This window comes from Talpa occidentalis, unplaced genomic scaffold, assembly GCF_014898055.3.
Source record: "Talpa occidentalis isolate TD23 unplaced genomic scaffold, MPIMG_talOcc4v2.1 talOcc4.5, whole genome shotgun sequence".
In the NCBI taxonomy this organism is placed as follows: domain Eukaryota; kingdom Metazoa; phylum Chordata; class Mammalia; order Eulipotyphla; family Talpidae; genus Talpa; species Talpa occidentalis.
Window position 1 is genome coordinate 99,571,465 of NW_023604861.1, and position 17,077 is coordinate 99,588,541.

The 17,077-nt window shown below is 42.1% G+C and overlaps 1 protein-coding gene across 1 annotated transcript in view; it reads left to right on the forward strand.

Moving 5' to 3' along the window:
* Window positions 1–17,077, forward strand: part of VWA3B (von Willebrand factor A domain containing 3B) — a 155,482-nt gene that overhangs the window by 10,451 nt on the left and 127,954 nt on the right. Inside the window, 4 exon segments of the mRNA XM_037527901.2 lie at window positions 3,830–3,924; window positions 6,058–6,308; window positions 8,366–8,525; window positions 15,842–16,011. Coding sequence (XP_037383798.2) covers window positions 3,830–3,924; window positions 6,058–6,308; window positions 8,366–8,525; window positions 15,842–16,011 — 676 coding nt within the window.

Here is a 17,077-nt window from a genome sequence, read left to right on the forward strand (position 1 = left end):
TGATATGTGCCATTCTTACTGGTGTAAGGTGGTATCTCAGTGTGGTTTTGATGTGCATTTCCCTGATGATAAGGGATGTTGAACATTTTTTCAGATGCCTGTTGGCCATTTGCATTTCCTCTTTGGAGAAATGTCTTTTGAGTTCTTTTGCCCATTTCTTGACTGGGTTGTTTATTTTGTTTTTGTTGAGCTGTGTGAGTTCTTTGTATATCTTTATGATCAGTCCCTTATCAGTTGAATGGAGTTCAAATATTTTTTCCCGATCAGTGGGGTGTCTCTCTGTTTTGGTTAATGTCTCTTTGGCTGTACGGAAGCTTTTCAGTTTGATGTAATCCCAGGTGTTTATCTTTGCCTTCACTATTACTGCTTTGGATGATGATTCTTTGCCGCAGACCAGCACAGCAGTGAACGATGAGGCCGTCTCAGGGTTGAGAGACTGCGCAGGGTGGTCAGGGATTCGGTGAAAGAAATGACAAACAGACACACTTCAAGAGAGAGTGTAAATCTGAGTGTAATTTTATTTGAGTTTGTGACCAGTATATATATGTTTTCTAAAAGCATAGGAACAGTGAACATCAATGAAATCAGCTTGCTCATAGGTTTAGCTTATCATTGACAGGGCAGTGATTTATGTCCGAAATACATCTGGACCTAGCCGCATTCCTAAGTAGACAGGCTATTAACTCTTTCTTTTGTTCTATATAATTATATTCTTGTTGTACTAACTACTACTACTACCTACTCATTTTTACTCATAATTAATTGTCATGGGTGAATATTTTTTATAATGCAGTTAATATCAAAGGTACTAAAGTCAAGCACATAATAGAAAGATTATTAAACCAACAATTCTATTATAACACAGTGTTTAGTAATGTTTCATTTGGATTAGCCTAATTATTAAATTACGTATGTTTTTTAATTAGCAACCAATGACCAGAAAAAGGAAAGATTTTAGAAAGACAGTTGTAGCAGAATAAAGTTTGTGGGCCTTGAGAAAGCGAGATAAGGCTCCAGGTGGTCAGCATTTCTTTTAACCATCTTTGTGGCGGCTTCTGGTGGTCGTTATCTCTTGGCAGGCATTTGGCTTCTCTGCATCTTAGGGAGTTTGCTGTTCTCCCCCTGCGCGCATGGTTCCTTGCCCACGCTGGACCTCAGGGACCATGGCAACAGCCATTAGCCCTGAAGGTCACTGCAGGGGGAGGTGCAGCAATTCTTTAAAGATGTTTCTGAGATGTATATCTTGTAGTGTTTTACCTATATTTCCTTCTATATATTTTATGGTTTCAGGTCTTAATGTCCAGTTATTTTATCCATTTTGAGTTGATTTTTGTGCATGGTGAGAGGTAGTGGTCTAGTTTCATTTTTTTGCACGTGGAGGTCCAATTTTCCCAGCACCATTTTTTGAACAAACTGTCCATGTTCCATTGCATATTCTTTGCTCCTTTGTCAAAGATTAGTTGTTCATATAAGTGTGGCTTTATTTCTGGGCTCTCTATGCAGTTCCATTGGTCTGTGTGTCTGTTTTTGTTCCAATACCAAACTGTTTTAATTATTATGGCTTTGTAGTATAGCTTGAAGTTTGGAAGTGTGATACCTCCTTTCTCCTTTGTTTTTATCACTAGGGCTTTGGCTATTCATGGTTTTTTTGTGGTTCCATATGAATTTCATCAGTATTTGTTCTATTTCTTTGAAGAATGTCATTGGGATTTTTATTGGAATAGCATTGAATCTGTATATTGCTTTTGGGAAGATGGCCATTTTAATAATGTTGATTCTTCCAATCCATGAACAGGGGATGTCTTTCCATTTCTTTGTGTCTTCTTCAATTTCTTTTAACATTGTTTTATAATTTTCTTTGTATGGGTCTTTCACCTCTTTTGTTATGCTTATTCCCAAGTATTTGATTTTTTTGGTTTCAATTATAAAAGGGATGGTTTTCTTGATTTCTTCTTCAGATTTATTGTTTGTGTGTAGGAAGGCTACTGATTTTTCTGTGCTGATTTTGTATCCTGCTACTTTACTGAACTGGTTGATTATTTTGAGTAGTTTTTCTGTGGAGTTTTTAGGGTTTTCTATGTATATTATAATATCGTCTGCAAATAATGATAGTTTTACTTCTTCTTTCCCTATTTGGATTCCTTGTATGTCTTTCTCTTGTCTTATTGCCCTGGCTAGGACCTCCTCCAGTATTATATTGAAGAGCAGTGGTGAGAGAGGACAACCTTGTCTTGTTCCTGATCGTAAAGGAAAGGCCTTCAGCTTTTCATCATTGAGAATAATGTTGGCAGTTGGTTTGTCATATATGGCTTTTATCATGTTAAGGTATATTCCTTCTATCCCGAGAATTTCAAGGACCTTCATCACAAATGGATGTTGGGCTTCATCAAATGCTTTCTCAGCATCTATTGATATGATCATATGGTTTTTATTTTTCTTTTTGTTGATGTGTTGGATTACACTTATTGATTTTCGTATGTTGAACCATCCTTGTGCCCCTGGGATGAATCCCACTTGTTTGTGGTGCACTGTCCCTCTGATGCATTGTTGGATTCTGTTGGCAAGGATTTTGTAGAGGATTTTTGCATCAGTGTTCATTAGGGAGACTGGCCTGTAATTTTCTTTCTTTGTGCTGTCTTTGTTTGGTTTTGGTATTAGTGTAATGTTGGCTTCGTAGAACGTTTTTGGTAGTATTCCTTCTTTGTCAATTTTTTGAAAGAGTTTGTGTAGGATAGGCACTAATTCACTGCTGAACGTTTGGTGGAATTCATTTGTGAAGCCGCCTGGGCCTGGGCTTTTATTTTTGGGGAGTGCTTTGATTACTGCCTCAATTTCGCTGCTTGTAATTGGTCTGTTTAGTTGTTCTATTTCTTCTTTGTCCAGATTTGGATGATTATATCATTCTAGGAATTTGTCCATCTCTTCTAGATTGTTGAATTTGTGTGCATTTAAGTGTTCATAGTAATCTCTGATTATTCTTTTGATTTCTACCGAGTCTGTTGTGATTTTTCCTCTTTCATTTGTAATCTTATTTATATGTATTTTGTCCCATTTTTTTCTTTGTGAGCCTAGCTAGAGGTTTGTCTATTTTGTTTATTTTTTCAAAGAACCAACTTTTGGTTTCATTGATCTTTTGGATTATTTTTTTTAATTTCCAATTCATTTATTTCTGCTTTGATTTTTATTATTGCCTTTCTTCTACTGGCTTTAGGGTTTTTTTTTGTTGTTGTTGTTCTTTTTCTAGCTCTTTGAGATGTGAGATTAGGTTGTTTCTTTGAGTTCTTTCTTGTTTGTTGATGTGAACCTGTATTGCTATATATTTTCCTTTTATTACTGCTTTTGCTCCATCCCATACATTCTGGAATGTGGTGTCCTCCTTGTCGTTCTACTAAAAGTATTTTTTAATTTCTTCTTTCATCTCCTCATTAATTCACTGGTCTTCCAGTGTCAAAACACACTTATTTTTTAAAATTCTGAAAACTAAGTCTAAATGCTGAATAAAAGTTTTCAGGAAGTAAAAACAACTTTTATGTTGTCTTTTAAACCTCTGACTTAATTATTCTGGACAAAAGAAACAGGAAATCAAGAAACAAACCCTGTTCTTCTTCTCTGTTCATTCATGCATTAAAGGATTATACAGGTCATAAACAATTGTATTTACCATAGCACCTAGGAATACTTCATTATTAAGAACAGAATATGAACCATCACATATATATGGTGTCACTGGAGATACAATTTGAATGGTGTCAGAGAAAAGCATTTTGAAATAAAACTAAGCAACATGGATAATGTATCATTTTGATTGCCTTTCTTTATAAAAATGCAGATTATGTGACTTCTCTGGGGAGACTTGTGGCGTCCCGATACTCTGATGGCCTGTTTCAGAGGTTTTGCACAGTGGAGGATGGCAGAGTGTACAACGTAAGTCGGAGTCTGTCCAGGCACAGGCACGGGGCCCCTGACTTGCTGCAGAGGAATGGCAGGTGGAGGTGGAGGGCTCCTAGTGCTTTGTTTGATGCAGAGGAGATGACACCACATAGGGTGTCATGGGGCTGGAGGTTTTCTTCTGTCTGTGAGGAGACTGATGAAAACTGTGGCCAACAAGCCAGGGAGGAAAGCTCTAAACCTGTTAGAGTACAGGAAGTTCTTGTCCAGAGATGAAACATTTACATATCAACACTTCTTAAGAATAAAAGCCTAGGGCCTCCCCGGTGGCGCAGCGGTTGAGCGCTGGGTTCCGAAGCTGCCCGCAGCCTCTGCAGCGCCAGTTCGATCCCCGGCTGCTCCCCGGCCACCAGAGGAGGGTCCCACATGGCGCACAGACCTCTCCTGCCGCCCGCTGCTCCCCTCAGCAGTGTACTTCGTCAGTCTGCCTGCTCTGCTCTCCCCTCTGGCTCTGGTGAATTCTCTCACCCTCCCGCGCTTCTGACTGTACCCAGTGCTTGTATAAATAAATAAATAAATATTAAAGAAAAAAAAAAGAGATGGCAAGCATTAAAAAAAAAAAAAAAGAATAAAAGCCTAAAGCAGCGTGATGAGGTTGGCCAAAAGGCAAGGGCCAGCTGCTGTTACCTGACAAGTGCACTAGAAATAGAGGGCAACTTTTACAGACAGTGGGGGCCAGAAAGCGAGTAGTGCCTCTCATTTAGTCCTTCACTCCCAGCAATTCAACACATGATCCTTATGTCCCCGCTACATGTCTGGTTCTATGCACACCCTGGCCCCCACTGGGAGCTTATACTCTGCAGAGACACATCCCTCAAGTCTCTCGAAGGATATTTGTTCTTGTTCTACATCCATGCACCATCTGCATTGTTATTTCTTAACATTTTAAAAATGTTTTTAAATGTTAATACTTAGCCTGGTCCTAAGCAAAAATATCCACAGTCTTGAATTTGGCATGCTAAATATATCCACAGTGCGTGAAAATCAATACAGAACTATTGACAGTGTCTGTCTTTACCATCTAACATCACCTCCACAGCACCTGTAACACAGTCCCACGCTAGTTTATGTGTGTGGTCGAGACTTTTAGGACATGCTATGAATGTGGCAAGGGGCTCAGGAATTCTGCTGCAAGGCGCCAAGGCAGCAGACAGTGATGCTGGCCTTGAAGCGTAAACGTGAGAGACACATGAGAGGAGGGCAGGAGTTTCAGGTGCAGGGGCCATGCACAAGGCAGTGTGGGCACATGGAATCATGTATTTTCAGAAAAGTTTCTTTCATAGATTAAGTATTTGGTGGTGTCCTGAGGGTTGTTAAAGTTTTACAAAAGGTCCCATATCATCTAGAATTTGATTCTTTACATAATAGGGCATGTATTTTTCTTGTTCCTTTTCTGTGTACCCTACCTTCCCGCACCCTTAAAGGTCTTGCAATATTGTGCTTGATCTATGTGAATGATGGTTTGTGCCATCCAAGAAACAGCCCATGAATCTCTGTCACCTGTCAGGGACATCCCCTAGTGATATTGGTGGCAGCTATGGGTGATCAAGTGATCTAGGTACAGAAGTGCTAGGCCTGAGAAAGAGGACGTAGAACAAAACTGTGAGCAGGAGCAGGAGTCTCCCTTCCAGGAAGCTGGGCGAGTGTGCTAGAGTGTTTACAAGTATTTTGAGAAATATTTTTGGTATATTGTATTTAGGAAAACTTTTTAGGGGGGACATTTTTTTCTATCTACTTTTACTGAGATCTGTTTTCATTTACCTAAATTCTTAAAAATGCCCCTGGGCATTTCTTGATAAAGATAATTCTTTACATACAAAGATAAAATGCAATCTAGAAACACATTTTTTTTTTTTAAATAAAGTACATATTTTGAATACATCACAATGTCATCTTTTTTTTCTGTGGGGACTCATCCAAGGGTTTTTCAGTTGAAAGTCTGAAATACTTCCTCTGGGTTATGTGGGATTTGGAAGATCATCAACAAAATGGTTATTAATGCACAGTTCTTGATGGCAGAAGCCATGAGTCAGTGGGCCCTGTGATCCTGCCTGCATGTGGTTCAGATGACCTTTTTTGGCATGCTTTAATTGTTTTATTTTCATTAAGTTGATAGCTAAATCAGAATCGATCTATCAGTTTGTGGAGCAATTAACACAAGCTGTGGAGAGCTACAGGGAGCGCATGGACTGGCTCACCAGCGGGAGTCGGCAGGTTTTTGGTGTCATCTTGGAACAGTGCATCACAATCGTGCTAGACCTTGGTGGCATGCTGGAGGAGGAGCTAAATCTGTGCCAAGATGCACTGGTCATGGTCCTCCAGGAGCAGGTGGCTCTCATAACCAAGTTCAATATCATATGGTGAGTTCCCACAGAAAGGGAATATTTCAGCTAAAGTCACATCTAATTTTCATTTGCTTGGAGTTAAGTAGCATAACTAATTTAGTTTGCTCTTTGGGAAGGAAGGAGGTGGTATCTTGTAATTTCCTAGCATATATAATTCCAGAAGAAAACCCGCAATGAGAAAATCGTAGAAAATTTTTACCTGCTTTACACATGACATCTTAGTTTTCAAATTAGAAGAGATTTAGAAACATCCTTTTCTTCAATCCATGGCAGTGTCAAAATATATGAATATAAATTATTTTGAATATATATTTCAGATCATAAAATCCTTTCACTCATTTTAGATTTTAGCTTGGATAATGAATTCTAATTTGTCACAAAATTCACTGTGTTTCAGACTGAGTTTGCAACTTAAGCTGACCTTCCTTGCACGTTGACCCCATTAAATCAGAATAACAGGTGGCTGACTTTATAGAATTTCCCAGTTTCAGAATTTTCTCAAGCAATTATTTGTGGATTATTAAATTCAAAAGAATTTAGACATCAGGGCCAACTTTTCATGTTTAACAGAGGCTGCACCTCCAGATAGGAAACATCTGGATGAAGGGTGCACCTACCTAATTGAGTTTTTTTTTTTAATAAAATAGTTTCAGATAAATCAATGACAACTTTGAGGCTGATGTCTAATTGTGCTCTAGCATCGATTCTATTTCTGTCACAGATATATTATCAAAGGAATTAAGTGCTTAAGTCTGCAATTATTTAGCTTTCTTGGAAATGTGTGCTATTGCTTATGTATTACTCACCCCGATCCCTACCCACACGGGCCACACAGAGATGTCACAGTGTGAGGCAGCCTCTGCCTCTGGAAGTGGGCTAAGAGGGACAAATCAGGCTATGATTCATGTAATTCTTTTTGTTATGAAATCATTATGATTCATATAATTTGTTCAGTTATAAAGGGATAAATTCAAATGGCTGTTCTTTTTGGGAGGTTTATGTTATATCTCTGAGTCTAAGTTAAATGTTTTAATGAGAATTTCCTATGATTTAAAAAATTATGCTCTGATGAACTTAAAATAATGTTTTTGATCCAAAAGAAGTAATTGTTGGGAATCTTTCAGGACAATGCAAACAATGACATGAAAGGATCAGAAATACAAAAGCACTAATTTGAAGGGAAGCATCCACTCCTATGTTCCCTGCAACACTGTTTGCAATAACTAAACAATGGAAACAACCTCAGTGCCAAAATACACATGAGTAGGTCAGGGAGATGTGGTCTATATACACGATGGAATACTACACAGCTATCAAAAAGATAAACTTTTGCCATTTGCAGCAGTGCAGATGGAGCTGGAGGGGATTATGCTAAGTGAAATAAGACAAAAGGAGAAAGCCAAATATTAGATGGTGTTATTTGTATATAGAGTATAGAGATGCCAAACAAAGGGCCAGATAAGCCAAACTGACAGCAAACTCTAGAAAGCTGACTATAAAACTGAGGCTACCAGAGTGGAAGAGGTGAGAACAAAGCTGGTGGGACCACAATGGACTATGGGGATAGACTGTGGTATTTAGGTGGTGGGTGTGTTATAAGAACAATACATGAAGGGGGAGATTCTAAACCTCTAAAATGTCAATCAATGTTACCAAAAAAATTAGAAATAAAATTTTAGAGTAATAAAATTGTTGACTTGTAAATCTTAATGTTGTGAATTCTTACAAATTTACTATTAATAAAGGACAGCTTTATATAAACCTGCCTTCTTACGAAAATAACTTCCCTCAATGTTTTTAAAATACTTGTGAATGTTTACATTTTTAAGATCCTTTTATTCTCCTGTAAACAGTGTTTTCCCTCATCAGAACAGCTTATGGAAGGTAATAGTACTTTGGAAACAACTACAACAGCTTGCTCATTTCACTGGTTACTTATAGAGGGTTAGTTGCTGCATTTTTTTTCTTTCAGCTTTGGTGACATTAAGTGGTTTGTTGCTCACAGCTGTGAGACAGAGTGCTGATGGCTGTGTTACTGCTGTCCAGTGACAGTCCCATGCAATTCCTTTCAGGGTTTCTCAAAAGCCTGTGAAATGGCAGGAAAATGCTTCTCCTGTAACGGAACAATCAATAGCTGCCGCCATCAGTTGGGTTGAGAAACTGACTTTTGAGCTGGCTCCGACCCCGGCCAACAGCCTGGATGCCCTGCTGGAAGCAGGGGAGGACAAAACGGTGAGTGTGCGTCCATGGCTGCCCCTTGGTCCCAGAGCAGGCTCAGACCTTTCAGCTGACCTTGCTCCTTTCCAAGCTGCATCCCACAGAGACCCCATCATTGAATTGAAGAGCCCTGTATGTCTTTGTCCCAGTCACTTCTGAATTCTGAACCAATTGAGAAATAGATCATAGGCTTCAGATGGGGATCAAAATGGGAGCTTTGGCAATGGCAAAACTGCACCAACAAAAACAAGACTCTCTAACGCCTCTGAGCCTAGGTGGGCTTCTCCTGTGTGGTGATTGGGGGTGTAAGGCAGACCCTAATGTCTCTGGTGCGAAGAGCCACATGCTACTTATTCAGCCACTGAGCATCGATAAAGGACTGAGAATCTGGCTCTAGCTGTGCATTGCTAACACTTTACTTTCACTTTTGCTCCCCTGGCAATGAGAGAAAGCATACCATCTGTTGCGGGGAGGAGAGGTTGGAAGACTGCTCACAGTGTCCTGGGGATGAGAATTAGGATTTTCTCCATCCATATCTATGTTCTGAACCTTTCCAAGTTCTTCTTCACAAGTGAGTTTCTTTTGTGTTTCAAGGTGAAGTACATCCAAGCTAATGAGTCATCCATTTTTGATACTAATGTAGAGTAATGGGTCACTTAGAAGCACATTCTGGGCAATGCATCCTTAGGTGATTTTGTCTTTGTGTGAATGGCAGACTAGAATTATTCAAACCTACATGGTCTGGCTTACTGCAGACCTAGTTTATCTGGTATAGTCTACTAGGGCCCCCTCAGTGACACTATTTGCATTTGTATTTTGATAGGGTGCCTTTTGGGAATAAAGGTTTACTTGGAAGAAGTGATTAAATGATGGTTTTTAAGTGTCTTTTAGCCCCAAGCGTGTCTGTTTTTGGAGTGACTTCATTGGTCAGACTGTTAAAGTAGTAGTTAGCTGGACGGGAACATACATAGAGGGGCAAGTGGGTCCTTTGGTCACCCTCACTCCTTGGGTGCCTGGCTGAGGATAGGTCTGCTTTCTTTTGGGATATATATACTTAATTAATACTTACTAATTACTTAAATTAATTGATATTTAATTGCTTCCTTCGCTCTGGAAGCCTGGGAATTCTCTATGCTTCAAGTTTTATTCTGCTCTATGAAGTCCTTTCTTGAGCAAGGAGGTCATGTGCCTGCACCCTGAAAGGAGAGCCCCCAAATGTCACAGCCTCTGTTTACTGGTACTGAGGGTGATGGTTGGAAGTGGGAAATACATTGTTTATCCTCATGAAGACTGAGGAACAAATGTTTCCCATTAAAGAACAGAATATAAGCTATTTTGTTCTTTGACTTTTCAAGTTTTAACATCTGTGAATTTTCAAATGTCTGGACACTACAATAAGCATTCAAGAAATGTGACATTCCACAGGCCTGTGTGTATGCACGTGCTCATGCACACGTGCTTGCACATGCACACACATGTGCATATGGGTATTCCCTTTCTTTGTCTTTTTTCCTGGCTACCCTGGTCCTGTGTACCTCTGATGACCTGACATGACTGACCTTGATTTTCTATTTGGCTTCTCTCTGATAAACCTCTGCTTTTCCTAGGGTTCATGCCTATCCCAGGAGATATGGAACAATGTAGTGAGTTCTAGAGAAGACCTATAAGAAAGAAAGACCCAGAAAGAAATTTACAGGTTTTGTCATCAAATGCCACCTGAAAACTCTTGATAAAGAGACTCTGAAATATGGAAAATGCAAAAATATGTTCTGACTGCTGTGTCTTCCCACGTAGGGCTTGAATCTGGGTGTGGTGCCATGGAACATTTTCATAAATGCAACATCTATCTATCTATCTATCTATCTATCTATCTATCTATCTATCTATCTATCTATCTTTCTTTCTTTCTTTCTTTCTTTCTATCTATCTCTTTCTTTCTTTCTTTCTTTCTTTCTTTCTTTCTTTCTTTCTTTCTTTCTTTCTTTCTTTCTTTCTATCTATCTATCTATCTATCTATCTATCTGTCTATCTATCTATGCCATGCCCTATGTTTTATGGAGTAAAAATAACCATGTATGTGGGGGCAGGTGAGTTCCTAGAAGGGCCTGCTTCTCTGCTTTGTGCTGCTGTGTACACCCCAATAAGCCTGAAATTCATCCATGTATTTGCTATGAATAGAAAAGATTTATGGCTTAAGAAACTTTCTGACAGTAACTTTAAACACCTGGGCTTCCTGCTGATGCTGACCTATTTTGGGTTAGCATCTCCTATGAGAGCCCTGAGGGGAAGCAAGAAAGTGGGCATCGCCTTGTGTCCAAAGAGAACACAGAAGTCAGGTTTTATACCAGGTCCATGTGAGGTTGAGAGGCTGAATGATGTTCTTGGTTATGGTGAAGGAGGATGCCAGAAGGTCACCCGCCTACTCCAGGACTGAGGTTGTCACATGAGAGAGGGTCAGCAAGGTGAGCCTTCAGAATGGAAGGAGCCTGGGCTGAGTATGGGGGTTTGTTTAACTTGTGGCTCTAACAGGAGCAGGAGAAGAGCACTACTGGTGGTTGAATTTGTGTATCCTGTGAAAAAGAGGTTCCTGAGAAGGACAGCCTGTGGGGTGCTGAGGGAATATGCGGCAGTTTAGAGGAGACTGAGTCATCCTCAGAGCCCAGGTCTGTGTCCAATACAGGAGTTCAGTCCTATGGTATCCTTTGGTATCCCAGAGTACATTGTTTGGAAGTTGGTAGCTTCCCTGGTCTTTATGGGGAGAGGTAATATACCAGGAGGCCCTGGAAGACCTGCTGATGCAGGATGTGAGGTGCTTTTAGGAAAAAGAGGGCTTTATATCCAAAGCGCTGCTTTGCAGCTGCCTGGGAAGGCTGAAGAAGGGCCTTTGTTTCTGCTCTCAGCAAAAGGCCAGTTGCATTTGTCTGTGTCCTCTCAGCCTCTCTCCCATCTACCTGATAGGCACAAATTTGTTTACTTTTTTTGAAGTCATATTCACTGGGAGACTAAGTGGGTGACAGATCCACGTAACTCCATAAGGGACCTTCAGTGTTGGACAATAAAATGAAGGACTGGCCACATCAGTCACGAACCTGACATTTCATTGATTTCTTTTCAGAGTGGCTCAGACAGGCATCAAATCTTCTCACTCTCATGTCTCTAGAGATGGCAATAGCTGGCAAAGACGTGATAAGTGTTTGCTGAATATTGAAAGAATGGAAGGGAAAAAAAAGTTTATATTCTCAAAGTTGGGGGCAAGATACGGGTCCCTGGGCTTCCACTCCTGAGTTCTGGTATAGATTTGAATATTTTAAATGAAAGAGGTGGTCTGTGTGGGACCAGGCAGTTGAATTCACTGAGCCTTGTGTGACTGTAGGAGCAGTGGGGACAGAGACCTTAAAGCCTGGGAGGCCAGAAAGTTGGTGGCAGTCAAGGATGTTAGCTGGGGTCTGAGAAGGAAGCTGAATCAATACACTGGGTGTAGCCATTGCTCTATGGGGATCAGAAAATTCAGGAAAGGCTGCCACAGGATCTGGACTCTAAACCCAAAGTCTGGAGTTGGTCAAAGTTGGATAAAGAACAGGACAGAGGGCCTCCCAGGTGGTGCAAGGGGTTAAGCACAGCACTGTGAATCTATCTGCAGCCTCTGCGGCACGAGTTCGATCCCTGGCCAGGGAGATACCCATGTAGTGCAACAGACCTCTCCTTTGTCTCCAGCTGCTCCCCTCAGCAGTGTATTTCGGTCTTCTGCCTGTTCTGTTCCCCACTCTGTCTCTGGTGAATTCTCTCACCCCCACACCTCTGGCCTGTACTCCAGTTCTTATATGCATAAATAAGTAAATCCTTTTTAAAAAAAAAAACAGGTCAGACTTTTGCTGGAACTCTTGCAGCTGTTCTGGTTGACTTTTGTTTTGCTACTTTGAAGAGTAGAGATTTTCATACCTGGAGGCATGGGAGCTTCTGACAGGTGGTCGGAGCAGAAGCAGCCACTCCCAGTCTGGTGCTTCTTTCCCCCTAAACCTGAGGCTGGGAAGTTGCCAAAGCCTCCTTGCCCAGGCAGAATGTAGGTTATTGTGGGAGGTTGCAAAACAAAAGACCCAGACAGATTAAGAGATTTCAGGTGAAAATATAAAGGTTCTACCTTATCTTATCTAGCTTAAAGTGGCAAGAATTTTGGTCTCATGGTAAAATAGCTGAATGGAACCCAAATATCTGCCATGTCTTGTGTTATCAAATTTAGTTCCAATAAGCATTTAGGGACATGCTGAACAGTGAGGAAGCTGCACTTGATTCTGGGTACTCCTGTTGGTTTTCAAGACTGTCCCTGCTTTCAGGAGCTCTGAGGTACAGATTAAGGGGTGAGGATTCCATGAGGCTAATTTCCCCGAGCCATACAAATTACTGGACCCTAGTTTTGGTCAGTGATATTCATATAGTGGGGTAGGAGCCTTGGATGTCATGCCTGCTTCTGGTCACCATCTTGACCTGTGACCTTGCTTTCACAATTCTGGGATTCATGTTCACTTGAATAGTTGACCAGATTTGCCATGATGAGCTGACACAGGATGGTGGTTGAAAAAAGGGCAGAACTGGGCCTCCCTGGAGGCATAAAGAGTTAAGTCTCAGCACTGTCACACTATCATCACTATGGCCTGGATTCAGTCCCCAGCCAGGGAGCTGACCCACATGGCACAGCAGAGCTCTCCTGTTTCACCCACTGCTCTCCTCAGCAGTGTATTTTAGTAGATCTGCCTGTCCTGCTCCCCACTCTGTCTCTGGTGAAGCATCTCACCTCCCACCCCACACACCTCTGGCCTACACTCCAGTTCTTATATGCATAAATAAATGAAAATACATCTTTTGGGGGGGGGATCAGCTCATGGGATCAGGCAGCCTCGGTTTAGTTGCAAGTCAGTAAGCCTGTCTAGTCTCAGTTTCTTCATCTGTAAACTGGGCATGAGAACAAAGATTCATGCTTCACAGGATTGCTGTGAGTATTGATTAAAAGAACCGATGTTGGCTTATCACTCCAAATAGCAGATGACCCTGGAGGCATTTCACTTCTAAAAGCATTTTGCCAGTTTGGTGGCAAAATGGTGGGGGTAGGGATAGGTAGCACATTTATCTTTCTCTTATTTCAATTGTTATGTCAGTTTCAAGGAAAGATAGAAACACAGTACAGGAGAAAGAGGGTGGGATGGGTGGTCTCAATGTAAAGTGTGGCCCAGGAAATCTGTAGCACATATAACTGCGAGTTGACTAAAAACATAGGTAATAAAAAAAGTATATGGACTTAATGAAAAGTCAGCGGATAACTACACACATAGTAAAGGGAAGGAAATCCTAACTCACGACTGGCTATCGCAATTGTTTTAAATGAAATCATGAGAGAAAACATTTCTGCACCAGGATTTTAGATTCTTGGGTTATTACCAAAGCAAAGAAACTGAGTTTGCCGGGAATGCAATAGAGATTCAGAGTGTCAGAGCTGCGTACAGACCTCCTAGGGATTGTCGTCATTTACTTCCCTGTTAATCTAAGAAACCGTAGAAAATTCTCCTTGTGTCTGCTCCCTAGTTCCGGGTCATGTGTGATTTTAGATCCTTGTGAGAGGGTGAGCCCATCCCCATGCTAACCCCGGGCACTCCTGTAGCTGGAACCCTTACAGTTCAGCTAAGTGGGAGCCTATTCAGTGCATTTTACACAAGGTAATACATAACACAGGAGGAGAAGGAGACAGCATGCATGCGTTGGAAGAACAATAATTGTTGACTAATAAGGAATCTGGAAAACACTCTTTTCTGGTTTTTTTTTTCTTCTTTCTTTTTCTGACTCAGAAATAAAGAACTCTACATTATTTCCTTTTAGGTCAGGGTTAAGATCTGGGAGCTAGTGTTGAAAGCCTGAGAGGAGGAATCACAGGTTGGGGTGGGGTGGTGGAGATGGGCTTTTTTGACCTCAGTTGTGAGGCTTGCTGTTGAAGTAGGACAGTCTCAGTTCCCACCCTGGCTTTCCTCCGCCTTCTCCTCCCGAAGCCTAGCCTGCCTGCCCCCCGTCCCCCACCCTGCCCAGCCTCCAGTGGGCCCCTGACAGGGTGTCCTTACCAACCGAGCAGCTGACCGTATGTGCACTTTTCTCTGAGCCAGATGAGTTTAAGTCCCAAGTTTGAGACTAAAGTGAGGTGATGAACAATTTACCTTCAACTAATGGGGGGTTATGATTAGAGCACGAAGACATCTCTGAAGGGTGTTGACACTCTGTATCCCTTAAAACACAATTCATTTCCTGGGTTTCTTCCCCAGGTATCTGTGGAGACGATCAGTCAAGGAGTTTTTAGTGACAAGTTGAGCTGATGGGTATTTCTGGCTCTCCCTGGGTTCTTACTTTCTGAGATTTATATACTCACAGGAGTGTAAGTCATCCTGTTTAAGCTCAGGCATGAGGTAAACTGCATTATCTCCCATTTTACAAGGGAAGAAACTAAAGTGAATCACTTGCCTGAGGTTACAGAACTCTTTAGTGGCAGGGGTGACAAACACCCTCGAAGGCAAAATCCTGCAGAAGAGAGAGAGCTCAGTGTGTTGGAGACTGGGGGTGGGACCATTGCCATGGATAGAATTCACATCTCTCTAAATTAGGCTGGGAGCACTTTGGGATTGTCTCCTCCCCCTGGTGAGGTATGAGATATGAGTCTCCCAGATCTCTGGTTTAAGCATGGTGTGTGTGTGTGTGTGTGTTGTGTGTGTGTGTGTGTGTGTGTCTGTGTCCTGATAACAGACTTGTTCTTGTGATCTGGCACATGGCAGTGAGGGCCAAGTCCCAGTAGGTGGGCCTGGCTCCTGACCTGCTGTGTGAAGTCAGGACCACCTCACCTTCCCCGGAATGTGTTTCCCTATGAGTTGAGTTCAAAGAAGGACTCGCCGTCTGGTTCTGAGGGAGGATGGATGAGCTTACATTGTAGAATTGTGGGACCCCCATAGGAAATGGCTATTATGGCTCCTGCCCTCAGTGGCTGTACCAGCACTTCTTTCCTGGATTTGAAAATAGCTGCTCCTATAGGACAAACTCCTTGGCTCAGAGGAACTACTCTCCAAATCTGCCCACCATTTCCTTCTCATGCAATACCTGAGCCACAGCCACTGCCAATGAACATTGGCACCAGGCCTTGAACATCTCATTTCCTGACTTTGGCACCCAAATGTCTCACCAAGCATTGAGCAGTGCTGCACTTCTTTCTGTCCATTTACGAAAGAGAGAGAGATGTGTAGAAAGTGTACTGCCAACAGGGTAAGGACATGTGAGGGACATAAACTGTTGGGACCACTGTTTTGCAGATTGAATCCATTTACTACTTTGTGGTGGGGGATGTTCCTGAGGAATCCAAGGAGCTTCTGCTTCAGAGCGCTTTGGAGATCTCACATCCTGTCTGCACAGTGTCTTTCAATGCCAGAGGAGAAGAAACTATAGATTTCTTAAAGCTTCTGAGTGCCAAGACTCACAGTAGGTAGGTATAAAGCGGGCTTGTGATTGTGTGGTAGTTGCTGCCTTTAACTATCAACAATAGGTCTGGGATGCCCTCCTGTCTTCCCAACCAATCTGCTGCTGTGCTTTCCCCTCTTTCCGTTTTCTTTTAGTCTCCACACACACTTTTCTTCCTTATCTTATATTAGTCCTTTTTATTAGTTTCGGTAATTCTAATGCTTTGACACCTTGGGCCCTTGTTGGCCTGAACAGACTGCCTCTCCCAGGCCTGGCTGATTCTTAGAAATGGTAGGTGATTCATGGGAAGTGCACCTTTCATCTGCAAACCAGCTGATCCAGAGCCCACACTCCCAATCCAGATTCTCACAACTACGGCTAGTACTCCCCATGCCCTGACCACCCTAGGGCAGGTACCAGACAACTCAGGTCAGCCCCTCCTCCTGAGAGCCTGCTGAAATTATGAAAACTAGGGGCCTCCCAGGTGGCGCAAGTGGTTAAGACTCAACCTATGAAGCTATCCACAGCCACTGCAGCATGAGTTCAATCCCCAGCCAGGGAGCAACCCACATGGCGCAGCAGACCTCTCCTGACTCCCCCGCTGCTCTTCTCAACAGTGTTTTTCCATGGATCTGCCTCTTCTGTTCCTCACTCTGTCTCTGGTGAATCCTTTCACCCACCACACCTCTGGCCTGTACCCCAGTTCTTATATGCATAGATACATAAATCTTTAAAAAAATATATGAAAACTAGCCAATTCCATGTCTGGATACGTTGTCTTGCCCATTCCTTCCTGCAGAATCCACACTGATAAATCTTGCTGCGTTTTCCCCTCTGCCTCCTGGCCACCCCTGGTGCTTCCCTGTTGGCCCCATATGGTATGGCATGCCCTGTCTCTTGGGACTATATTCGTCAGTTCTGGCAGCCATGCCAACATGCTACAAACTGGGTGACTTAAATAACGGAAGATTATGTCTCAAGGTTCTGGAAGTCCAATGTCAAGGTGCTGGCTGTTTCAGTCTCTGGTGAGAGCTCTCCTCCTGACTTGCAGGCACCTGCCTCTTGCTGTGTCCTTGTTTGGTGTATAGAGA